General features: G+C 43.0%; 1 protein-coding gene across 3 annotated transcripts in view; it reads left to right on the forward strand.

Moving 5' to 3' along the window:
• RAB37 (RAB37, member RAS oncogene family) overlaps nucleotides 1-26,165 on the forward strand; it is a 113,371-nt gene that overhangs the window by 62,725 nt on the left and 24,481 nt on the right. For 2 of the 3 annotated variants that reach the window (XM_082272368.1, XM_082272369.1), the window contains 4 exons: nucleotides 10,276-10,386; nucleotides 18,006-18,047; nucleotides 22,070-22,136; nucleotides 22,510-22,562. In XM_082272368.1, the coding sequence (XP_082128494.1) occupies nucleotides 10,276-10,386; nucleotides 18,006-18,047; nucleotides 22,070-22,136; nucleotides 22,510-22,562 (273 nt within the window). The remainder of the gene's footprint in view (nucleotides 1-10,275; nucleotides 10,387-18,005; nucleotides 18,048-22,069; nucleotides 22,137-22,509; nucleotides 22,563-26,165) is intronic. The other variant, XM_082272370.1, reaches the window with a different exon arrangement.

Raw genomic sequence — 26,165 nt, forward strand, 5'->3', positions numbered from 1 at the left:
GCTGCCATCTGATTGGCTGATTTAGCAATATGTGTTACCGAGCAATTGAACAGGTGTACAATAAAGTGGAAGGTGAGTGTATAATTATAAGGTGAACAAGTGTATGTTCTATCACGAGCAGCCAGTGGGGGGCGGTGTTCTGTGGGACGGATCTCACCTGCACACATTCCCAGGTATATAGATTTGCTTTGTGCATTTCCATCCAGCTGTGTCATCCCGCCTGCACTGTTCTCGTGTGTTGGAGGAACGGACGGGCTGTGTGGGGACGTGGCAGGTGTGAGGTGTGAAGGTTCAGGTACATGTTTTGCATCAGGGAGGGGTAGGGAAAGGGAAACACTGTATGTTTGTGTGCATTTGGGGATGTGGTTTGCTATTTTCTATATACATGACTCAGTACAGGTTTAGCTGTGGAAGGATCTCAGGGCTGATAACGCTGCAGAAATGGACAAAGCTGGTTAAGTCAGTGAGAGCAGGATGAGATAAGCGATTGGGCTTCGGAAAAACTGACCTGATTGTTGTTGTGATGGGTGGATTGGGATGCGATTTTTCACATAAATTGTGTACAAGTTTTATTCTTCTTTTTTTTTTTTTCTTTTTGTCAAATTTTGTTTTTATTATGCGCCTTACAATATAAAGCAGGAGTCTCCAAACTATGGTCCTCTTTCTCATTTAGCCTTCTCCAAGATGATCTGGCCCACTACACGTGTCCATGAGAATTCCCCGTCTGGCTGGTAGTGGATGCACCAGTTTGTGTAGCAAGTGGCAGTCAGCCAGCCAGCCATAACCCTCCCCTTGTCATCCTGATGGGCACTACTGGATGTGAGGGGGGGGGGGGGCAGAGAAACTGACTCTCATGGGCACTCCTTGATGTAAGAGGCAGAGGGAATCTGGTGGATCATCCTGAATAGAAGGGGGCAGAGGGAATCTGATGGATCATCCTGAATAGAAGGGGGGCAGAGGGAATCTGATGGGTCATCCTGAATAGAAGGGGGCAGAGATAATCTGGTGGATCATCCTGCATATAAGGGGGCAGAGGGAATCTGATGGATCATCCTGAATAGAAGGGGGCAGGGGGGATCTGATGGATCATTCTGAATAGAAGGGGGCAGAGATAATCTGATGGGTCATCCTGAATAGAAGGGGCAGAGATAATCTGGTGGATCATCCTGCATATAAGGGGGCAGAGGGAATCTGATGGATCATCCTGAATAGAAGGGGGCAGAGGGAATCTGATGGGTCATCCTGAATAGAAGGGGGCAGAGGGAATCTGATGGGTCATCCTGAATAGAAGGGGGCAGAGGGAATCTGATGGGTCATCCTGAATAGAAGGGGGCAGAGATAATCTGGTGGATCATCCTGCATATAAGGGGGCAGAGGGAATCTGATGGGTCATCCTGAATTGATGGGGGCAGAGGGAATCTGATGGATCATCCTGAATAGAAGGGGGCAGAGGGAATCTGATGGATCATCCTGAATAGAAGGGGGCAGAGGGAATCTGATGGATCATCCTGAATAGAAGGGGGCAGGGGGAATCTGATGGATCATCCTGAATAGAAGGGGGCAGAGGGAATCTGATGGATCATCCTGAATAGAAGGGGGCAGAGGGAATCTGATGGATCATCCTGAATAGAAGGGGGCAGGGGGAATCTGATGGATCATTCTGAATAGAAGGGGGCAGAGGGAATCTGATGGATCATCCTGAATAGAAGGGGGCAGGGGGAATCTAATGGATCATCCTGAATATAAGGGGGCAGAGGGAATCTGATGGATCTTCCTGCATATAAGGGGGCAGAGGGAATCTGATGGATCATCCTGAATATAAGGGGGCAGAGGGAATCTGATGGATCATCCTGAATATAAGGGGGCAGAGGGAATCTGATTGATCATCCTGAATATAAGAGGGCAGAGGGAATCTGATGGATCATCCTGAATATAAGGGGGCAGAGGGAATCTGATTGATCATCCTGAATATAAGGGGGCAGAGGGAATCTGATGGATCATCCTGCATGTAAGGGGGCAGAAGGAATTTGATAGGCGCTTCTGGATGTGTGTGTGTGTGGGGTGGCACTCTGATGGGCACTCTTGGATGTAAAATTGGGGGGGGGGGGCACTTTGATGGGCACTCTTGGATGTAAAATGGGGGGGGGGGCACTCTTGGATGTAAAATGGGGGGACTCTGATGGGCACTCCTGGATGCAACGAGAGGGGGGGGGCAACTCTGATAGGCACAGCTAAATGTTAGGCAGAACTCTGATGGGCACTCCTGGATGTAATGGGGAAGGGGCCTCTTATGGGCACTCCTGGATGTGTGGGTGGGGGGGAGGGCAAGGGGCCTCTTATGGGCACTCTTGGATGTAATGGGGAAGGGGCCTCTGATGGGCACCCTGGATGTAAAGGCCAGACTTTTTATACAGCTGGGTTTTTTTTTTTTTTTCCAGGCTTGTAAAGATTTTGTAAAATCCCCAATGTTACCCTCATAGTGAAATGTTTGATCCTAATATAAAGGGAGAGGGTACCAACTGTTAATACAGGATGGTTAGGAGAGCCTTGCTCATGAGAACCTACAATCATGAGAACTCATGAGAACCTACAAGTTCGGCTCCTAAGAACTCTTGTGGCGGCTGCCGCCTCAGCATGCGTTCCAACCACCAGATGTGACGTCAGATGTTCGGTTCCCCTGCTTTGCGCGTTTCGTCCCTCCCACTGGGCGTCATCTGCTGCGGGGGTGTCCAATGCCTGTCTGACCTTTTTTATATACGTAGTTCCTCTCCACCAGAGTTCCTCAAACTATGGCCCTCCAGCTGTTGTGGAACTACACATCCCATGAGGCAGTGTTAAACTCTGACATTCACAGACATGACTAGGCATGATGGGAGTTGTAGTTCCTGATCAACTGGAGGGCCATAGTTTGAAGACCCCTGCTCTACACCCTTATGATTGCGATGTGATGAGTGTCACCTCCGCTGGAAGTTCTGCCCACTCCATCTTTGTGCTCCGTGATTTTATGTCAATATATTCTCTCTAGGCAAAATTACTGTTTTATAAAATTAATGTTTATATTATGAATATGGTTGAATACTAAGTATAAGCTATACGAGAATGGTATGAAAATGGATGTTCTTATTATTATATATAAACGTGTGTGTCTCCTCCACTGGAATTGTCTCAAACGCCATATTGGTACTATCTACTTTTTACTTCTACCTCTACCCTGAAGGTTAATTGTGAAGATATTGGTGTGTTGTTTATTTGAATTTATAGGAATGGCTCGAACCCTTATAAAATATCCCACTGATGGAATACATAACTGAAGTGAATATAATAAAAACACTCCTACTATTTAGGCGTGTGTATCCCTTCCCTCCAGAAGTGTCACAAACGCCATATTAATGTTCTCTGATGGATCAGTTTTCTTTTATTTATTTTTTTAATTTCCTTTTCCCAAAAAGATTATTTGCAAAAATATTAATATGTACCGTATGTTTAGTTGTTTTTTTCCCATGTACATAGTGCAACTCCTTTTTATATATGCTGTTATCTTACCATTAGGGTAGGAGACTGATATACATACAATAACACCCAATGACTTGCTTAGGTGAAAAAGGACTGTATGATGTTCTTTGTCCCATGATATATAACTGTTCTATGTTCCTGCTAAAATAATAAAATTATTAATATTAAATTATAAAATTTAGATGAGCAGACTATGATTGAAATATTATTCATCTACCATTAAGATATAGATGTAGGTCATCTGAATAAATAAGTAAAAAGTGAATATTGGTTAAAAATCATTGATGATAAAACAGTTGATGTCCGGTTCTACATTTAATCCTGAAGGTGTCATACTCTGGAGTTGGTAGATCCATTTAGTTTCATTTTGAGAAATGGCCCTTTTCATATTTGTGCCCCTCCTCCAATGTTTTTCTATTCTATCAAGTCTGCAAAACGATAATTTACTGGGGTCTTTGTTAGGCCCCTTTCACACATACGGACCATTTGTCTGTTTTTTTTGATGGATGAAAAACCGACATCAATGCATTCCTATGGAAAAACGGATGACAATGGATGATCATCCGTTTACATCCGTTTTCATCCGCTTCCGTTAATATCCGTTTTTTTTTTTTTTGAACGGATGAAAGTCCTATTTTTCTTCAGTTAAAAAAAACAGATCGGATGGAAAACAGATGTAAATGGACAAACGGTCCGTTTTTTTTTTTTTTTTCATCCGTTTTTGCATTGGTAGTGGATGTAAAAAGAAAAGGATGAAAAACTGATCCATTTTGACATGACCGAACTGATGAAATGAACGGTCCGTGTGTGTGAAAGGGGCCTTATGATGTAATCTAAAATGGTTGGACGAACTATATTGGCGGAATCCCTTCTTTATATTATTCACATGCTCTCGTAATCTTATTCTAAGTTCCCTGGTGGCCCTACCTACATATTGTAGTCCACATTCACATTCAAGCAGATATGTGATGTGTGTGCTACTACATGTAATACATTTTAAGATGTCCTAGGTTAATGTGGTGTTAGATTTATAATGTGTTTTTTTTATTTTTTTTATTTTTACCCTAATTTATATATGTTCTACACGTAATGCATTTTCCACACCTAAAGAATCCCACCTGGTCAAAAAATGACCATCTTTGTGGGTGGTCTCCTGTATATAAATTTTGGTCTTTCGGGTAAAGGTTTTTTTTTTTTTTTTTTTTTTTAAATGGGGTCTTGGCAATAAAGGCCAATGTTGTGGTTTTTTTTTTTTTTTTTAATTTCTAATTGTTTGTATTGTTTGAACATGTATAATTGGATATGTTTATTGATAGTCAATGAGACAGTTAAATGAGAGGAGCACGCCTCCTCCCAATCTTCATCTGACAGCTCAGGTAGAGTGTCTGCCTCTTCGCACGAATTGCCAAAATAGTTTTATCTGATATTTTTGATCGCTTATCGCACTGGATGAATGAAAAAAAGTTGCCCTACAGCCTTTCTCCTGTAAAAATAAAAATGCTCACTACTGAGAGCCTGAGCCAGCCCCTCCCACCCCTCCACAGCCCAGTGCTCCAGTGATTGACCGGCTTGCTGAAGACTGAGAACCGAGCAATCCGGCGGTCTTTGATCGCTCACTTCTTGGGCTCCATTCACATGTAGGTGTTTTGGGGCGTTTTTGGGGAGTTTTTCTGCTCTAGGATCAGCTCTCAAAACGCCCAACAAGACAAATCCTATTCATTTCAATGGCCCCTGTTCACATCTGAGCGTTTTGACGCTGTGAGCAAAACGCTCAAAGTACATGAGCTTCTTTTTGGGCAGATTACAGGCGTTTTCCATTGGTCTCTATTCAATCTAAAAACGCCTGCACAAAAAACGCCTGTAAATCGCGGTAACAAAAAAACGCTACGCTCATGTGTGAATGTAGCCTTAGGCTGCATTCATATCGGAATGTCAACGTTTTTATTTTTTATTTATTTATTTATTTTTAGGCGTTTTTGGCACACATTTGTGCTTTTGAGCATTATTACAGCTTTTTTTTTTTTTTTTCCCATTTCAATACCGGGCACTTTCACCCCCTTCCTGCCCAGGCCAATTTTCAGCTTTCAGTACTGTCACAACTTGAATGAGAATTGCGCAGTCATGCAACGCTGTACCCAAGCAAAATTTTTACTTTTTTTTTTTTTTTTTTTTGGAGACCGAGCTTTCTGTTGGTATTTAATCACCCCTAGGTTTTTATTTTTTGCTAAGCAAATGGGGGGAAAAAAAAGACCAAAAATTTTGAAATAACTTTTTTTTGTTCTAAAATTTTGTAAATAAGTTTTCTCCTTTACTGATGTGCACTGATAGGTGGCACTGATGAGCAGTGCCATCTTAAGATCATTTAAAGGGCCCCCGGGCAATGCAGTGCAGTGGGGCCCTGCCTACACAATCACCCACAAGAAAAAAATGCAAATTATCGATCAGGAGATATTTATTGGTACAGCAGTGCCAGGCTAATGACAGCTTCCAAGTTCGGCGGTTGGGTCCGGTGAACACACACACGGATGGGAGTCAGACTCGACTGTCCTGTGTCTTCCTGTTCCCATGGAGGCGGACAGGCATTCCTGCAGTTGTGGGCTCCCCCTCTACGACCCAAGTGGCCTGACAGCAGCACAGGGCTGACAAGCACTTGCCACCTGCTAATTTCGGTGGCGGGATGCACATGGAAATCGGGACTAATGCTTGGCTGGGTCGCTGGGCGGGTGGGGCCCCTGGGCAACTGCCCAGCCTGCCCATTCGGTAAGATGGCCCTGCTGATGGGTGGCCTGACAAAGAAAGCAGTGGTGGGCACTGATGGGGCTGCACTGATAGTCACTGCACTAATTATCTATGCAGACCCCCCTGTCAGGCGAGCTGCTTATTGGCTCGCCCCTACTCGTGCGCTGTCAGCATAAATAGAGGAATGCCGTTACCAGCACTTCCAAGTTGCGCTTCTGATTAGACACAGCTGATCACATGGTAAAGAGCCTACCTCATAGGCTCTTTACCGTGATCAGAAATGCATTGTGTCAGAGTGTCACACTGCACTACCGATCGCTGCGTGCCTTTTTCTGAAGGACTTCATATGCACAGTGGCAAAATGATGGCCGGGGGGATGTGGTTAAAGCATTTTGGCAGTTTTATTATTTATTATTATTATTATTATTATTAATATTATTATTATTGAGAAAATCTCATCTGTTTATCATTTGTTGCTATGGTTTTTAGCTTTTTCATCCGCATTAATTTAATTTCTTTACTTTTTTGGGGGGATTTTATTTGTTTTTACAGATTTATTTTCAAAATTTATTTATTTTTTTAATTTATTTATTGCATTTAAGCAGAAAAACGCGAAAACTCGTTTACATACATTTCTATGGCAAGGGAAACGCTTCAAAAACACATCAATCTGCACGATTCAAGCTACAAAAAAAGCCCAGAACTTTTTTTTTTTTTTTTTTTTTTTTTTGAGCGTCGGGCATTTGTCACCAGGCATCTGAGTGGAGACTGGAGATTTGAACTATCTCTGTAGAGTTATTTTTTTTTTCTCCTCCCAAGTGTGAATAGGTTCTTGGATGCAATGGGGGACAGATGCAGCATCCACCTAGGTGGCATTATTATTATTATTATTATTTTTTTCTCGCTAACCCCATACTTCTCTGAAGACAGGACTGATTTTAAAAACATGGTTATTTTTATTTTTCAGAAGTATTAACCCATTTTTAGTCAATATGTATAAAACGTTATGGTTGTTCCCCTGTATCCAACATGTTCTGCTAATGAGGGACTGGTTTTAGACTCGAGGTTTAGGATATTTAAAATCAGCCATGTAAAGCTAACCATTCATTTAAAAAAAAAAAAAAAATTTAGACCTCATGGACTGCACTCCAAAATGTGAAAATTTTGGTAAAGTGAAAACTCCATCTTGCTCTTCCTTTGGTTGTATTCCTCTGCCGGTGTGTCCTAAACCTCCTATACCTCAAGGTCAGCCTTGTCCCTTGCCTTGACACTTGACAACAGTACAATAAAATTGTGCATTTTATTATTATCGTGCAGATACGATTGTAACAGAAATTGTGTATGGAAACCAGCTTGTTCTATAAAACATCCATGCAGTTCTTCAAACAAAAATACGAGTACTTCTGCCAATATTTGTGCTGTATGCAGACGGACAAGTTGCTTCTGACTGACACACCTTTTACTTTTCAGGAGAAAGTAGTCGGGGAACTCCTTGTTTTGAATTCCTTGCTAAATATGATGCCTCCAAGGCAAATGTTATCTGCACTTCTCATGTTCTTGCTATGTGGTTCATGTCACCTGCGCAGTAAATTCTTTCATATCAAAAACTATAATGAAGCAACTTTTAAACACTTGGAAAAACAGAGACCGTTGACCTGGGGGTAAAGACCGTTGACCTGGGGGTAAAGACCGTTGACCTGGGGGTAAAGACCGTTGACCTGGGGGTAAAGACCGTTGACCTGGGGGTAAAGACCGTTGACCTGGGGGTAAAGACCGTTGACCTGGGGGTAAAGACCGTTGACCTGGGGGTAAAGACCGTTGACCTGGGGGTAAAGACCGTTGACCTGGGGGTAAAGACCGTTGACCTGGGGGTAAAGACCGTTGACCTGGGGGTAAAGACCGTTGACCTGGGGGTAGGAGACCGTTGACCTGGGGGTAGGAGACCGTCCACCTGGCGGTAGAGACCGTTGACCTGGCGGTAGAGACCGTTGACCTGGCGGTAGAGACCGTTGACCTGGCGGTAGAGACCGTTGACCTGGCGGTAGAGACCGTTGACCTGGCGGTAGAGACCGTTGACCTGGCGGTAGAGACCGTTGACCTGGCGGTAGAGACTGTTGACCTGGCGGTAGAGACTGTTGACCTGGCGGTAGAGACTGTTGACCTGGCGGTAGAGACTGTTGACCTGGCGGTAGAGACTGTTGACCTGGCGGTAGAGACTGTTGACCTGGCGGTAGAGACTGTTGACCTGGCGGTAGAGACTGTTGACCTGGCGGTAGAGACTGTTGACCTGGCGGTAGAGACTGTTGACCTGGCGGTAGAGACTGTTGACCTGGCGGTAGAGACTGTTGACCTGGCGGTAGAGACTGTTGACCTGGCGGTAGAGACTGTTGACCTGGCGGTAGAGACTGTTGACCTGGCGGTAGAGACTGTTGACCTGGCGGTAGAGACTGTTGACCTGGCGGTAGAGACTGTTGACCTGGCGGTAGAGACTGTTCATCTGGGGGGGTAGAGTGTGGGACCATTTCACTTCAGCATGGTAAAGCTAAGCAGTCTGGTTATGTCCTCCCAACATATTCAGCAAACCTAATGTGTGAAAAAAATAAATAAATAATAAATCCTGATCACGTTACACCAGTTATGACGCTGTACTGCCCTGGTGACAGCATGTTAAAAAAAAAAATAAAAAAAATTGTGTAAAACTTTTTATTAATTTCCAAAAAAGTATAACAAATTACAACTTCAAAAAAACCCACCATTGCCTCTTCCTAAATACCTTGGACTGTCTACTATCCAAAAAAGGGGTAATTTGGGGTGTATTTGTACTGTCCTGGCATTTTAGGGCCTCAAGAAATTAGATCTGTCAGTACATCAGGATTACTCAATTTTCAGATGTATACCATAATTTGTGGACTCTAGAACTTTCCTATAGATTAAATATTTATCATTGACATATTTTACATTGACATGGGTTATCTTTACCAAAGAAATGTAACCGAATACATTTTGAGCAAAATTTTTGAATTTATTTGCAAAATTTTATAACGAATGAAGAAAAAGTGTGGTGGTTTGTTTGTTTGTTTGTTTGTTTTTTTTTTGTGTTTTTTTTTTTTTTTTTTCTCCCCAAAATTTGTTTGTCTTTTCTTGTTTTATTTAGCAAAAAAAAAATGCAGTGGGGATTAAGTGCCGGTTCACACTAGGTCGCTCCGACTTAGGGGACGACCTGTGAAGTCGCGTGCAGTGCGACTTGCACGGACTTCATAAAATGTCTATGCAAGTCGCCTCCAGGTCGACCCGAAGTAGTACAGGACCCTTTTTCTAAGTCGGAGCGACTTGTGTCGCTCCTATTAGAACCGGTCCTGTACTACACAATGGACCGCGACGGTGCACGACTTGCCAGGCTGACCAAGTCGCCTGACAAGTCGTATTAGTGTGAACCGGCACTAAATGCCACCAAAAGAAAGCTCTAATTGTGTGAACAAAATGATAAAAATGTCATATGTACAGTGTTTGATACCACGCAATTGTCATTCAAAGTGTGACAGCGCTGAAAGCAAAAAATTGGCCTGGGCAGGAAGGGGGTAAAAGTGCCCTGTATTGGAAGTGGTTAATGTACCATAGTGTGTCTCCATTCCGCGGGCATACCCAATTTAAAGCATAATGTGTTTGGTATCTATTTACTCAGCTTAACCTTATTTATATTTTACCAAAAAAATGGGTATTCTATTGTGTTGTGTTCACTAAAATTCATTAAAAGTGTAAGTTTTCCAACAATTTGCATTTGAAAAACCACTGGGTAAATATCGAGTGATGTAAAAAATTGCAACACCCACCATTTTATTTTCTGAGGCATCTGCTTAAAAAAATTATGTTTGGGAGTTTTTAGTAATTTTCTAGTAAAAAATGAAAATTTTTACATATATGAGAAATGTTCGAAATTAGCCTGGTTTAATTAAGCATTTTGGAATGATTTTACGCTTTCTGTGGCATGATGTTAATGCCACGTGACTTCTGCTTGTCTCACAGGTGATGCTGCTGGGAGATTCTGGTGTTGGCAAGACCTGTTTTCTCATCCAGTTTAAAGATGGCGCATTTCTATCTGGCACCTTCCTGGCCACTGTGGGCATCGATTTTCGGGTGAGAGTTCCCGCTCGGCTCTTTCGCCCTTTGGCATCATTTTAGATCTTGAGATCTTTTCTTTCCTCTAACCCTGGGCACTTCTCTCTTCCGTCAGTCCTGTGACCTTCTCTTAATACTGCAGCTGTCACTCTTTGAGGGAAGTTCCTGCTTTCACCTCTGTGCACTGAACGCCTCCACTACATCTTATCTGTCCATCTCCTTTTTATCTTGATGCTTCTTGATTCTCTACTTTTGTGCTTTTTTTAAAATGTAAACTTAAGTTCTGCCTTTCAATGCTCTTGTCTGTCTTAAGGTGGTCATATATCGGTTAATACTAGCAAGGCTGCAACCAAAGTATGAAGCACTTGGCTGCAGCCTTGCTAGTGTTAGGGCTGGATGAACAATGAAGAGGTTAAAAAGGAATTACAGGTATGGCATTTTTACATAGTTATATTGGTCCAAGCTGGACTGGTAACTATGTGTTTATTATACCCGTGGGAACCCTCTAGAAATGTCTGTCAACCTTTTTACCCAAGAGCAGGGGTCCCCAAACTTTGTAAACAAAGGGCCAGTTTGCTGTCCTTCAAACTTTAGGGTGGGCTGAACTGTGGTCAGTGGAGAAGAATATGTCCTAACATCAGTGGTGATAAACCATGCCCCATCATTGGTATTAGGGGAGGAATGGTGCCCCATCGTTGGTGCCAGTGGGAGGAATAGTGCCCCATCGTTGGTGTCGGTTGGAGGAATGGTGCCCCATCGTTGCTGCCGGTGGTTGGAACAGTGCCCCATCGTTGGGTGCCGGTGGGAGGAACGGTGCCCCATCGTTGGGTGCCGGTGGGAGGAACGGTGCCCCATCGTTGGGTGCCGGTGGGAGGAACGGTGCCCCATCGTTGGGTGCCGGTGGGAGGAACGGTGCCCCATCGTTGGGTGCCGGTGGGAGGAACGGTGCCCCATCGTTGGGTGCCGGTGGGAGGAACGGTGCCCCATCGTTGGGTGTCGGTGGGAGGAACGGTGCCCCATCGTTGGGTGCCGGTGGGAGGAACGGTGCCCCATCGTTGGTGCCGGTGGGAGGAACGGAGCCCCAAGGGTAAGGTAAAAGCGACCAAAAGGCTTCAGTTTGTAGTACTTCAGGTGTTGGTAAATGGGGAAAAGGGCCTTCCTTTACGGGGTGGCCAGAATGATACCTTGCAGTCTTGCCTCTGGCTCTGCTTGGTGGCATTGGGTCTGGAACTATACAAGGCACCATCAAATGGGAGTTCACCACTTAAGGAACCATTAGCCACCCTATAAGAAGCTCTTAGGTTCCACAGAACCCTCGTTTGATAAAAGCTTCTTTAAAAGCTGGAAATTGCTGTAGACAACGCTGTGACTCAAGTAATCTCCACTAGCTTTTAGGGTCACATGAGGCGCTGCCTTTATGCACTGTAAACGCAGGAGGTCAGCCACTCAGCATAGGTGCTAATCAGAGGCATTCTTTGGTAGGGAAAGGTGGAAGGGGTGGGTGCCCTGATATCTTGCTATCCACCTTGGCCAATCAGAATGTTTTTTTTTTTTTTGCGCTTTGTTCAGTTTCCAGCAAAGCAGCTGCTTGGCTCGGGTCCTTAAAGCTAGTGGAAATCCTTGAGTACTGGTGTCTACTACAATAATTTCCATCCTCTATATAGATCCCACAGGTATGGTATATACATAGTTATATTGGTCCCAGCTGGGACATTGTAGCTGTGTAATAAATGCTAAACCAAGGATTTGAATTTTTTTTTTAATTCCTGATACACAGGTTCACAAATCTTACTGTAGTTGTGGTCATTTGGCACTGCCAGATGTTAAATACCTAAACCATGCCTGCATCTGTTCGAATGCAGGTGCTGTTCAGATGCCAGATTTCTGCCCAGCTCCTTCAGCTTTTCATTTTGAGTGATGTTTGGCAGAAAACAGCCAATCGAGCCACCCACTGGGGCACTTTTGACGCGGCCATTGGTTTGAGAGACGGCCCACCTTGAAATGCAGAACCGTGCCCCCATGCACATGACTTCCTTCCCTACCCACATTCATTCCACCGCCTTCCCATCTTTCTGTGCTCTCCAAGGCTTGCCATAACATTTACAGGGTGCTAGCTGCCGTGGAACCCAGCCTGGCCTTTCTGTTTCCAGGGTAGAGATTGACGGACTGGCGCGAGGCCAATTTGTCCATGTTGCTACGAGGCGCTTATTCACCTACATCTGTGAGTTGTCAGTATTCAAGCGTGTCCTCCTTTTACTCTATTGGTTCACCTAGTCTGCTGATCCTGTGGTCTTTCACATTACAGCCCAGATCTGGTCGGAGTGAAACGCGATAGGGGCCTGGCCTGGCGGGGGTCCAGGCTGAGACTTCCACTTGTCTACACACAGCGGGTTTTGTTCTGATGTGCGACTCCCGGGATCTTCAGCTCCTATCTGTCATTACAGCCCAGATGCCGGTATTCCTTTGAGGTAGCATGTCCTGCTGTCTAAAGACCTACCCCCAGAAGCTGACATATGTGCATTCACACATGTGTGCCAGATATTGCGACACAGTTTTGGGAATATGCCTTCGTTGCACCCATTCCATTTTCAGCACTCTCCGAAATGAAGTTAATGGATGAGAGATTAAGCATGCCCCCACTGAATATGAAATTCGACATCTCTTGTAGACCTTACTCTAACCCTTGAACCATGTTTTACAATTATCCATAGATACCTTAAATGCACTCCTAGGCACATATATTCCTTATTTTAACCAGATCCATCCACATATATTCCTTATTTTAACTAGATCCATACAACGATCTGTTATATGAATAAACCCGGCACACGAAAAGGCTTCTTCCAAGTAAAATTCTTTATTCCAACATGGATAGCGATGACAACATACATGCAAAGATCTACCTAGAAGTTCCGTGTAGCACACTGAGGCCTCAGTGCGTGGAAATCTGTGTGTAACGCTCCTTTCCTGGGGGCCTGCAGGTTGAGGGTGAGAGCATGTTCACCCTGAGCACATGTAACAGACATGAAAGGGTCTGGAGAAGCCATCATAAATGTTATACTGCCTGTAACATTGTTGAGCATAACCGGTTTGGTTGTGGGTCAGGGATGGTCTGGGGAAGCATATCCATTGAGGTATACACAGACCTCTACAGGCTAGACAATGGCACCCTGACTGCCATTAGGTATTGGGATGAAATCCTTGGACCCATTGTCAGACCCCCTTGGTGCGGTGGGTCCTGAGTTCCTCATGGGGCGAGAATATGCAGCCAGTTCCTGGAGGATGAAGGAATTGATACCATTGAATGGCCCCCACGCTCGCCAGACCTAAATCCAATAGAACATCTCTGGGATATTGTTTTGGTCCATCTGACACCGCCAGGTTGCACCTTAGTTTGTTCAGGAGCTCAGTGATGCCCTGGTCCAGATCTGGGAGGAAATACACTAGGACACCATCCGTCATCTCATTAAGAGCATGCCCCAACGTTGTCAGGCATGCATACAAGCACATGGGAGTCATAGAAACTACTGAGTACCATTTTTGAGTTGCTGCAATAAAATTTCAGCAAAATGGACTAACTTGCTGCATCATTTTTTTTCACTTTCAGGGTGTCTTTGAATTCAGCCCTCTGTAGGGTGATCATTTTTCATTTTCATTAAGCGATGTGACATCCTTTCCTTCCTAACATTACCCAGTCCATAACAGTATAGATCTACAGCCAGTCCATATCAGTATAGATATCCAGCATGACATTTTTCTCCATTTAGAGCTGATGTGTTTTCAAAGTTTTCTTTTAATTTTTTTCCTTTAATTTTTTTCAGCAGCGTATCTAAAACTTAGAATTGCCCCTCAAAGGATAGTTATGATGACCTGATGACCATATAACTCTATCATCCTGCAAAACACAGCTGGCTGATGGCATTTGTGGCATATCAGGCACCTCCTAGATTGGTCTTGACCAGTTTGATTTGTGCAGTTTTTTTTTTTTTTTAATTAATAATTTTTTTTGTGCAATAAAAAAAAAAAATTGTATATATTTTTTTGCCTCTTAATATAAGCACTACTGCATTGTTCTATAACGAACAGATATATTGTATATTCTGGCCTAATTCTCTAATTAGTAGATGTAAACCCAACCCCTAACATTTCTGATAAGCTTTACCTTGTGAATGTAATTTTTCAATATTTTACATGTTTAGCTTACATTAAAACTGAACTGTCAGACTTAGGCTCGGTTCACACTAGTGTGACTTTTTAGAGTGCACTCTCTGACACTCAACTCATAATAAAGTTGTGCAGAACCCTTTAAGTTTCATAGATTGGAACAGGTGCCATTGAATTCAATAGACTGCATTTCGTCGTGCGACTTTGTCCAGTCACAATAGTATGAACAGAACCTAAATCCGCCAAGTACACTCCAGTTTATTTTGTTGGGGTTTTTTTTTTTTCTGTTTTTTTAGAAAGCAGCCACAGCCTGAGTAAAAGTCTCTACCCTGCCAGTATGCTGCAGTAAAGGACCCTTGTTTTGTGTATGGAAGAAGTGGTTCCTCTGCAGTCAGAGCCAGAGCTTTCAAATGATCAGTGCGCAGAGAGACCACTGCTTCCACATATAGGACAAGGGTTCTGCTCTACAGCATAACTTTTTCAGGTCTTGAGGAATCCTTGAAAACAATTCCCTGGTAGTCAGCGGGGAAAAATGCTCCCTATTTTGGTGGCCAGTGGGAAGGAAGTCCTCCTTGCATTGGTGTTCACAGTGCCACCCTTACAGACAGGTTTGGAAGCAGCTGGCTCTGCCAAGTGGTATTGACCCTGGAATTATGCAGACATCATCAGATAGGAGGAAGAACCCTGGTTGAGAATGGCTGCATTGGAGTGTGTTCACATCCATAGGAAGGTCATTCAAGGAGTCTACAGGATGTGCATGGAGTCATGGAGTGAAACTATGGGCAGAGCGAAAGGAAAACTCAAATTTTATAACCAAAAAAGCAATCTTTGTTTTGGATAGTCTAAGGAAGGATTAGAACCCGTCAGATTTGAATTGCTCCAGAACAACCTACCTAGATGTTCCAGGAACCTTTATAGACTTGCAGGGGTAGTCAGATCAAGGAAAACCTCAAACAAGATCAATGGCTCTGGCAAGGCGGCTCTAATACACAGTATTGTACAGTACAGCGACAGTACATATTAACACTGAACACTGTATTAATGTCTGTGGCAATTAGTTCCCCACCCAGCGTCCGTGTCAGATTGCCCACAACACTATCGCAGTCCCAATATGAGTCGCTGATCACTGCCATTACTAGTATAAAAATAAATAGAAATTTCAGTATAGATACCATGGTTTGTAGATGCTATAACTTTCATGCAAACCAATCAATATACACTTGGGATTTTTTAACCACTTAAGCCCCGGAAGATTTTACCCCCTTCCTGACCAGGGGGTATTTTGCGCTTCGGCACTGCGTGACTTTAACGGACAATTGCGCGATCGTGCGACGCTGTACCTAAACGAATTTGACGTCCTTTTTTTCCCACAAACAGCGCTTTCTTTTGGTGGTATTTGATCACCTGTGCGATTTTTTTTTTTTTTTTTTTTTTTTTTTTTTTTTTTTTTTTTTTTTTTTTTTTTTTTTTTGCGCTATAAACAAAAAAACGAGCGACAATTTTGCAAAAATAACAATATTTTTCACATTTTTTTTATATGAAATTCCCAAAAAAAATGTAAAAATCTAAATTTTTTAACATTTCTAGGCCAATTTTTTTTTTTTTACCATATGTTTGGTAAAAAAAATCGCAAAAAGCGTATTTTGATTGGTTTGCGCAAAAGTTATTGCGTTTTACTAACCAGGGAAAGATTTTTGTCATTTTTGATGTTTTTTTTTTTTTACGCGTAATGGCGGCGATCTGCGATTTTGCGGTACTGCGACATTGAGGCGGATAGATCGGACCCTTGACTGACATTTTTTACACTTTTGGGGGTACCAGTGATATTACTACAGTAATCAGTGCTATACATATGCACTGTTACTGTAAAAATGACACTGGCAGTGAAGGGCTTAACTTTATTGGAGAGGGAGGGGTTAAGTGTGTCCCTAGGGGCGTGTTTCTAACTGTGATTGGCTGTGGCTACATGTGTAAGAACAGAGATCAACGGTCCTACATAGTAGAACCGTGTGATCTCCATTCTTACACAGGAGAGAATGACAGGCTGCTTTGTTTACATTAGCCGCCTGCCTTTTTTCCGGTGTAACGGAAGATTGCAAGTGCCCGGCGGACATCGGGTCCGCCGGGCACACATGCGGGGGGGCTAGTGACCGCACGGGAGCGAGAGTGCGCCTCTGGCGGCGCGCGCTCGCTCCCAAAACGCTTACAGGCTAGCGACGTAGTACTAGCACGTAGTCGGCAAGTGGTTAGAAAAAAATTTTTTTTTTTTTTTTTTTTAAACAATACATTTTGGCCGAAATTTATGAGGAAATGTGAGTGATTGGGTCTTTTTTTCCATCTTAAAAAATAAAAATAATAATAAAAAAAAAAAAAAAACTAGTGATATACCACCACCAAAAGAAAGCTCAATTTGTGCTAAAAACAAAAAATCTATTTTGTTTGGGTACAGTGTTGCATGACAGTTCAATTGCCAGTTAAAAGTAGGTTTGCTAAATGGCAACAAATGCCCAGATAATGTAGAGGGTAAAATCTTCCAGAGCTCGTGGTTAAAGTCCTAGGTAATTTTAATTGTCGATGAGAAATAAAAAAAACAGCCTACGCGTTTCAGGGGCAAGAACACTCCTTTCATCAAGGCTCAACAAAGGGGTAAAATTTGGATGAACTCTGAGTAGACCAGATCTTGTAGGCCTCCATTGCTGCTCAGCAATTGGTGTCGCGTTGTTCCTCTATGTGGAGAGTTCAGTGATGGTTCTAATATAAGTTTGTAAAGTCCTATGTTTTGTCCTGTGTTTAGCCCTGATAAAATGGGAGTGATCTTGCCACTGGAACATGTTGGCTGTTTTTACATTATTTTAGTAACCATTCTCTTGGTGTTTACGCTTCTTTTGGGTGGCCATCAAGGGAAGCCTTACGGTGGGGGAACCGCCTTGCCAAAGCCACTGATCTTGCTTGAAGTTTTCCTTCAGCTGACTACACAAGTCTTAGACACTCGTCCATTTTGGTCTGTCGCTCTGTTATTTCTAAGGTTTTTTATTGCGGTCGGTTTCCCTGCTGGTTGGATTCACCATCTCGATTTTTGTCATGTTGGCCATTGTTGATGAAATAGAAAGTGATGGGAAATCCATCTAGTTGTCTTCTGAACAAAAGGGGTGGGTAAATCATCCAATGGGGACACCTATTCTGGTAACCTCCCTCTAAAAGGGACAGAAAATCTAGGGAAATCTCCCCAATGTAACAGAGAAAACATAAAATACTGACCAGTTTTAAACCTTCCCTACTCTATCCAAAACGAAACCAAGTAGTTTTGGCTGTACAGAGCCCTTCAGTTATTCCCCCTTCTTAATTTATTTTATTTATTTTTTTTACCCTTACTGATCCTTGTAGAGTGACTTTCCACCTCCTAGTATATTCTCCCTCTCTTGCATGTGAAAGGAATGAAGCCTTTAACCGAATAACCTCTGTTTTCTGTGCAGAACAAATTTGTCACCGTGGATGGACAAAATGTTAACTTGCAGGTAAGTGGCCCTTTTAAATTATTAAAAAAGTTGGTTGGGTCTGTCACAACATTCAATTATAATATGACTTGTCTCAATTGTGTGCGAAAAAAATAAAAAAAAATAAAATTTAAATAAATTAAAAAAAATTATATATATATATATATATATATATATATATATATATATATATATATATATATATATATATATATATATATATATATATATATATATATATATATATATATATATATATATATATATATATATATATATTTTTTTTTTAATTTATTTAAATTTTATTTTTTTTATTTTTTTCGCACACAATTGAGACAAGTCATATTATAATTGAATGTTGTGACAGACCCAACCAACTTTTTTAATAATATATATATATATATATATATATATATATATATATATATATATATATATATATATATATATATATATATATATATATATATATATATATATATTATTTTTTTTTTTTTTATTTCTCATGAAAGTGGAGTTACCCTTTTAAACCCAAACATTCACTCAAACATTTTCTGTATGCTTATAGTACATTTACACAGCACAAGTGCTGAAGAGTGTTCGTTTCATATCTGCACAGTGACTGCTCACCTTTCCTTACACTTTAACTGAGGTTTACTACATGTAATGTATACAGTGCCTTGAAAAATGTTTTTTACCCTTGAAAATTTTCACATTTTGTTATGCTACAGCCCAAAAGTAAACGTATTTTATGTGATAGGCCACCACAAAGTGGCACATAATTGTGAAGTGAAAGGAAAAGGATGTTTTTTTACAAATATCAGCAAAGGGTGGTGTGCATTTGCATTCAGCCCCCTTTTACTCTGATTCCCCCAACTAAAATCTAGTGGAACCAATTGCCTTCAGAAATCACCTAATTTGTGTGCTATTCTCAATATAAATACACAGGGCCGCTGATAGGGCAGTACAACCAGCCCTGTTGTACCGGGCCCGGGCTCCATCAGCTCTACAAGGGGCCCGGGCAGCATCACAGTAAATTTCTGCATGTTCAAAAAAAATCGTTTTTTCTAAACCTTTTCCTAATTTGTAATTTTTTGGGGGTGTAATTACATTTTCCTGGTCCCTATAATGACAGCAGAAGGGCCCAGGAAGTGAGTGCAGTGGCGGGACTTTTTTTCCATTTTCGGGGCGCATGTATACATAGGATTTAGTTCCATTTTGATTTGCTGCAATATAGTCCTGGCTGCTGCTGTCCACTGCCTTGCCTGGCGGAGGGATACAATAATTCTCTGCTCAGCCCCGCCTCCCCTTACTCAAGTGCAGAGTGTGATCATGTACGGAGGCAGATTGCTCAGCAGCTGACAGGGAACAGCAGGAGGACAGCGTGGCTGGATTGGACACAGTGAGTGAAGAGCAGAGGACAGAGACCTCACTGTGTCCTATGATCTCAGCATGAAAATCACACAGGCTACAGGTGCCCTGTCACAGTGTCACATGAATGCTGGGGATGCTGACTTTAAGCTATGGCTGTAGTGAGTGTTACTGCATAACAAAGTCAGCATCCCCAGCATCCATATGACACTGTGACAGGGCACCTGCAGCCTGTGTGATTTTCATGCTGCTGATTATAGGACACAGTGAGATGCTACTTTAAACTTGTGTTTGGGGGACAGTAAACATGCACAGTCAAACCACTCCCCTTTAACCTCTTCCCGCCCATTGATGTATCAGTGTTCTGTCAGAATAGCGCTACCTATCAGATTCTGCTAGCAGAAGTGGCATTCGGAAAGAACAACTTACTGCGCATGCACCATGTGTTCCAACATGGCTGCTATGCGTTCCAATAGGTTTCCTAATGTGACAGAACACCAAGCAGCAGCGGACATCTTCTTACACCCACGCAAGTCTGGAGTTTTACATTTATTTTAGCAGTAAACTCACCTTATATACTGAAATAGACTATTTCACCGCAGCCGAGTGGAACAGTCTATTTCACTATATAATCAGTTTGTCGCTGAGCAGTGCGGGGTGTACCAAGGTGGCCGTCACCACATTGGCCGCAGGTTTCTCGCTATATTTACTAGAATACAATAATAATACAAATGTAATACTGTGATTTATTCTATAAGGTCAGTTTACTGATAAAATAAATGTAAAATTGAAGACTTGCGTGGGTGTAAGAAGATGTCCGCCGCTGCTTCGTGTCATTAGGAAAGCTATTGGTATGCATAGCAGCCATGTTGGAATGCATGCCGCATGCGCAGTAAGTTGTTCTAGTCTGTATATTACTTCCGGTAGCAGAATCTGATAGGTAGCGCTATTCTGACAGAACACTGGCATGTCCCTGGATTGGAAGGGTGATATCTTGGTCATCCCTGCATCATAATAGCCCCAGCAACTTTGCACAAAGTAACATAAATAAAATAAAATGTAAAACCTTTTTAAAGCCCCCATTCCCCCTTGTTCATGAGTAATTGCAAACATGCATGTTGGTCCCGCACATATACGTAAACGGTGACAAACCTGCATTTTGTTTTGAGGCGGGGCCAGGGATGGGGTTGAAGGGGGCCCCATCAGGTAGGCTGTACGGGGCCCCATCATTCCTAACAGCAGCCCTGTAAATACAGCTGTTCTGAGAGGTTTGTTGGAGAACCTTAGTGAACAAACGGCATCACGAAGGCCAAGGAAAATGCCAGACAGGTCAGGGATAAAGTTGTGGAAGTTTAAAGCAGGGTTAGGTTTTAAAAGCATATTCCAAGCTTTGAACATCTCACGGAGGGCTGTTCAGTCCATCACCTGAAAATGGGAAAGAGTATGGCACAACTGCAAACCTACCAAGACATGGCCGTCCACCTAAACTGACAGGCTGGGCAAGGAGAGCATTCATCAGAGAAGCAGCCAAGAGGTAACTCCTGGAAGAGCTGCAGAGATCCACAGCTCAAGTGGGAGAATCTGTGCACAGGACAACTATTCGTCATGTGCTCCACAAATCTGCCCTTTATGGAAGAGTGGCAAGAAGAAAGCCATTGTCAAAAAAGTCCTGTTTGCAGTTTCGGAGAAGCCATGTGAAGGACACAGCAAACATGTGAAAGAAGGTGCTCTGGTCAGAGTAGACAAAAATGTAATGCGGTGTGGCGGAAAACTAACACTGCACATTATCCCCACCGTGAAACATGGTGGTGGCAGCATCATGTTGTAGGAATGCTTTTCTACAGCAGGGAAAGGGAAGCTGGTCAGAGTTGATGGGGGAAGATGGATGGAGCCAAATTCAGGGCAATCTTAGAAAAAAACCTGTTGGAGTCTGCAAAAGATTTGAGACTGGGGCGAAGGTTCACCTTCCAGCAGGACAACGACCCTAAACATACAGCCAGAGCTACAATTGAATGGTTTAGATCAAAGCATATTCATGTGTTAGAATGGCCCAGTCAAAGTCCAGACCTAAATCCAATTGAGAATCTGTGGCAAGACATGAAAATTGCTGTTCACAGATATTCTCCATCCAATCTGACAGAGCTTGAGCTATTTTGCAAAGAAGAATGGGCAGAAATGTCCCTCTCTAGATGTGCAAAGCTGGTAGAGACATCCCCAAAAAGACTTGCAGCCGTAATTGCAGTGAAAGGCGGTTCTACAAAGTATTGACTCAGGGGGGTGAATACAAATGCACGCCACACTTTTCACATATTGATTTTTAAAACATTTTGAAAACCATTTATCATTTTCCTTCCACTTCACAATTATGTGCCACTTTGTGTTGGTCTATCACAGTGATGGCGAACCTTGGCACCCCAGATGTTTTGCAACTTCATTTCCCATGATGCTCAACTACACTGCAGTGTGCATGAGCATCATGGGAAATGTAGTTCCAAAACATCTGGGGTGCCAAGCTGCGCCATCACTGGTCTATCACATAAAATCCTAATAAAATACATTTACACTTTTGGTTGTAATATGACAAAATGTGGAAAATTTCAAGGGGTATGAATACTTTGTTTAAGGCACTGTAATCAGAATGTATAATTTATTTAATGTTTTCCATACTGCAGATTTGGGACACAGCGGGTCAGGAGCGGTTTCGAAGTGTCACACATGCGTATTACAGGGATGCACAGGGTAAGTCTGCTAATTAAAGTTGAACTCTGGGCAGACGTTATAAAATATCTGTATGCATTAAAAAAAACAAAAAAAAAAAAACAAAAAATCATTAAATGTATATTTAAAATGGACCTTTTTAGTAACTTTACAAGTCTCCATGATTTCCTATCTTTGATGGACTAGGCACCTGCTCACCTAATCCTTAGTGGAGGGAAGGTGTAGAGTTCATGTCTAATCATGTGATGAGTGCCTAGACTTGTGAGCAACACTTAAAAGATACTTTTTACTTTAAGAGTTGTATACCATTCAACTATATCCATGTATTAAAAATATGATTTATAAAAGTCTTTGTATGGTCACTTGTGCTGATAACCTATTTCTCTTTCCATAGCTTTACTCCTATTATATGACATTACCAGCAGGACGTCATTTCAAAACATCCGCGTAAGTGACAAATCACCTTTTGGCTTGAGAAATTCTAAAATTGTCTTTGTTATGGCATGGTGCTGGCACGACATTCATAGCTGTTAAATGACCACCATAATCTGCATATCTCCCCATTTACGCCAAAGGAGCTCCTTTACTCATAGGGGTTGATTTACTAAAACTGGAGAGTGCAAAATCTGGTGCAGCTGTGCATGGTTGCCAATCGGCTTCAGACTTCAGCTTGTTCAACTAAGCTTGGACCATAAAACCTGCAAGCTGATTCGTTTTTATGCAGAGCTGCGCAAGATTTTGCACTCCTCCAGTTTTAGTAAATCAACCCCTCTGTCTGCTCTAGTTAGGCTCAACAAAAAGGCAAGTAGAAATCAATTTCAGCATTTTTCTGTTTTTGATTAGTTTATTGAAGGTTTTCAGAGTGGCAGTAGAATAACTTAACATATTGTAGACCAGTGGTACTCCACCTTATTGGCACCGGGGTTCAGTAAACTGTAGGGGCTGAATACATGCCCATAACTCCAATCAGGGGTCCAGGGTAGTGGCCTCCCTTGACATAGAAAAGGCCTTTGACACAGTGGAATGGCCTTTCCTGTGGAAAGTGCTCCGGAGAATGGAGTTCCATTACTCTTCATCAGCTGGTTGCAAGTCTTATACAGATGCCCTACAGCCTCAGTCTGAGGTTGGGGGGGCAGCCTGTCTACTCCTTTCTACCTTCATAGAGGCACTCGCCAGGGCTGCCCTCTCTCTCCTACCTTGTTAGCCATAGAACCAGTGGCCGAGGCCCTTCATTCTTCCCCAAAGATCAGAGGCTGCCTTGTTGGTTGGCTGGAGGAGAGGGTCACCCTGTACGATGACTCATGAATCAAATTATTTTTAAATGACCCGGGCCCCTCACTCCTAGGTACACTTTGGGTTCCGGACTTCTACTCCACTGTCACAGGACTCAAGGTAAATTGGACTAAGTCCTTGCTGTTTCCTATTGATCCTGAGGCCCGAGCCTCGGCCCCACCAGACCTACTGTTTCAGTGGGTGGAGGAGTTCAGATACCTGGGAGTGCAGATCTCCTGTAAAGTTTCAGGATTTCTACATCTCAAACTTAACCCTGTGTTTAATGACATTAGGTTACAGTTGAGGGCATGGGAATCACTGCCTTTGTCGTTACTAGGACGTAATAATCGAATCAAAATGAAAGGTCTGCCTAAACTCGTATATCTTGTCAATCCCCAACTTGGATCCCCAAATCTTTAACCGCCTACATAAACTTTTCTCCACATTTTAACCACCTTAATGCGCCTCCCCTTTTTCAAGGTGTTCTAGCCTTTCCTGATTGCCACAAGAATGTTTTAGCTTCTCAGTTGGTCACCACAGTTTGGTGGCTCTCCCCAGATCTATCCAACTCTGCAGTTATGTTGGAGGCGGCAGTGGTCAATTCCCTTGAGGCGTTGCAGCTCCTCCCTGTTTAGAGGACCAAGAGCCCCTTACCAGTGGTCTCCTTCCATGTCCTCTACCATTAAAGCCTGGAGGGCTGGTTTAACATGTGAAAATTACCCTGCACACACTGTAGCAACTAATGCCCTCCTTTGGAGGAACCCATGTCTTCCCCCACCTCCTATATGCTGCCTGACCCCGGGGCATGAGCAAAGAACTCTATCAAAATCTTTTCACGGATTTTTACTTGAAGCCCTTTACTCAACTGGTTTCCGAGTTCAATACCCCCCCCCCCCTCATATCACTTTCCTTTTCATGTAGCTTTCCCATGCCCTCAGCAGTCAATTTCCTGCCACATCTCTCCATATGGTACAATCATCCCTTGAATAGGTACTTACACTAGACTGCTCGGGGGAAGCCTCCCTCTGCACCCACCGGATTTCAATATCCGTTCCCGATCTAGGATCTCTGAGAGCTTGATGGCATAGGGATGCTCCGCAACTGGACAATGATTGGGAAGATTTTTGGGACTTTCCATTCTGTGCCCTAGTTTCTGTCTAGGCTCATGCAACTCAAGTTGGTACATCAAGCTTACTACACTGCCTATAGACTCCATAAAATGAACCCTTCTTATACTCAGCAGTGCTGGAGATGTGGGCAAGCTCAAGGAATTTTTTTCCCCACATTTTCTGGTCATGTGCCCATTCTTGCAGAGCACTGGGTGGGTGATACTTGGTATCATTAATTCTGAGTTGCCAGCTCCCTGTGACTATTCAAATCTGCCTACTTGGGCTAGTGGAAAATCTCATTCCAAGAGTAGCAGAGAGAACTTTAGCTTGTCTTGTTTTATGCCAGAAAGGCCATAACGTTACACTGGAAAAAACAAGCTCCCCCCCAATCTATACCCTTTTGGAAGAAATTGATCACTAACAACCTGCCATTTAAATAAGGATGCGTACACTAACAGGGGTTGCCCTCCCAAATGTGATCGCATCGTCAAGATGGTTGGAAAAAAAACATCCACTGCATAGTTATCCTGGTCAGGGGCTGACTGGCAACCTTCGGCCCAGGGGGCAAGTACAAACCAGAGGCCCATGGTGCAGCGAATCGGCCCCCCTCCCACTCTCCCTCTTCCCGACCTCCTCCTGACTGCTATTCCAGGCTGAAGCTTCGCACTAGGTACTCTCTACTGACCAGTTGAATCTGGGTTCCTGACCTGGCCAGCAGGGGGTGGTTGGGTGGAGCTGGGACAGCTCGATCGATTCTGGCCAGGGGAGGAGAGTCTCCAGTCGTGCATGGAATTGGCCTCTGCTTATGCCTCATACACATGCAACGATTATCGGCCGACCGATCGCCCGTCTTTTGTCCAAGTGTTGTTGTGTTGGTTGAAATGTGCTCTAGACTGCACACAAATTTTCTCGGCCAACAACAACCAACTGCAGAAGTGATGTCATGTGATGGTTTACTTTCCGTGTGTTTTTTCTTCTCTGAGCATGCCCAGTCTTGCTCATCTGATTTTTGTCTGCCGAAATCTGTACTGACTGACGAACAATCGGCCGTTCTGTTGACGGCCAACACAAATTTTATAGCATGCACACCAGATTTTGTTCGGCCGAAAAGTTGCAGTCGGTTGTCGGAAGCATCATACTAACAAGCCGATAATCGGCCGATCGGACGTTGGCCGAAAATTCACGGCCAACAATCGTTGCGTGTGTACGAGGCATTAGACACAATTTGCACCATCCATTATTGTCTTTGTCCCGCACTCAGTAGGTAAGTGGTGGAGACTTTTTTTACTTCTCTTCACCAGGAATCCTTTAGGCATGTCTGTGGCAGAAGCGTTGCAGCGTTTTTACAGCAGAGTTGTCCAGGGGGCAATTTCCCCCCTGGCCCAGTCCTCCCCTGATCCTGGTTACCTGTAATGCACCTGATCGTGTGTTTATTTAGGTACCTACCTTTGACCGGGTCATTCCTGGAGCTTTTCCTTTTTCTTTAATTATTTTTTTTTTAAATGCTGGATTGAGTGTTACATGTTGCTCCATACTCCACACACCACAATTTCTTTTCTTTTTTATTGTGGTTTAAATGGACCTTGCAATAAGGTCTGCTTAATATATCTCGCTCCACTCCTTCATAATAAATAGCAACATGGAAGTAAAAAACAAAAACATAGTGTAG

Source organism: Pelophylax lessonae (genome assembly GCF_965119305.1).
Source record: "Pelophylax lessonae genome assembly, chromosome: 11".
NCBI classification, from domain to species: Eukaryota; Metazoa; Chordata; class Amphibia; order Anura; family Ranidae; genus Pelophylax; species Pelophylax lessonae.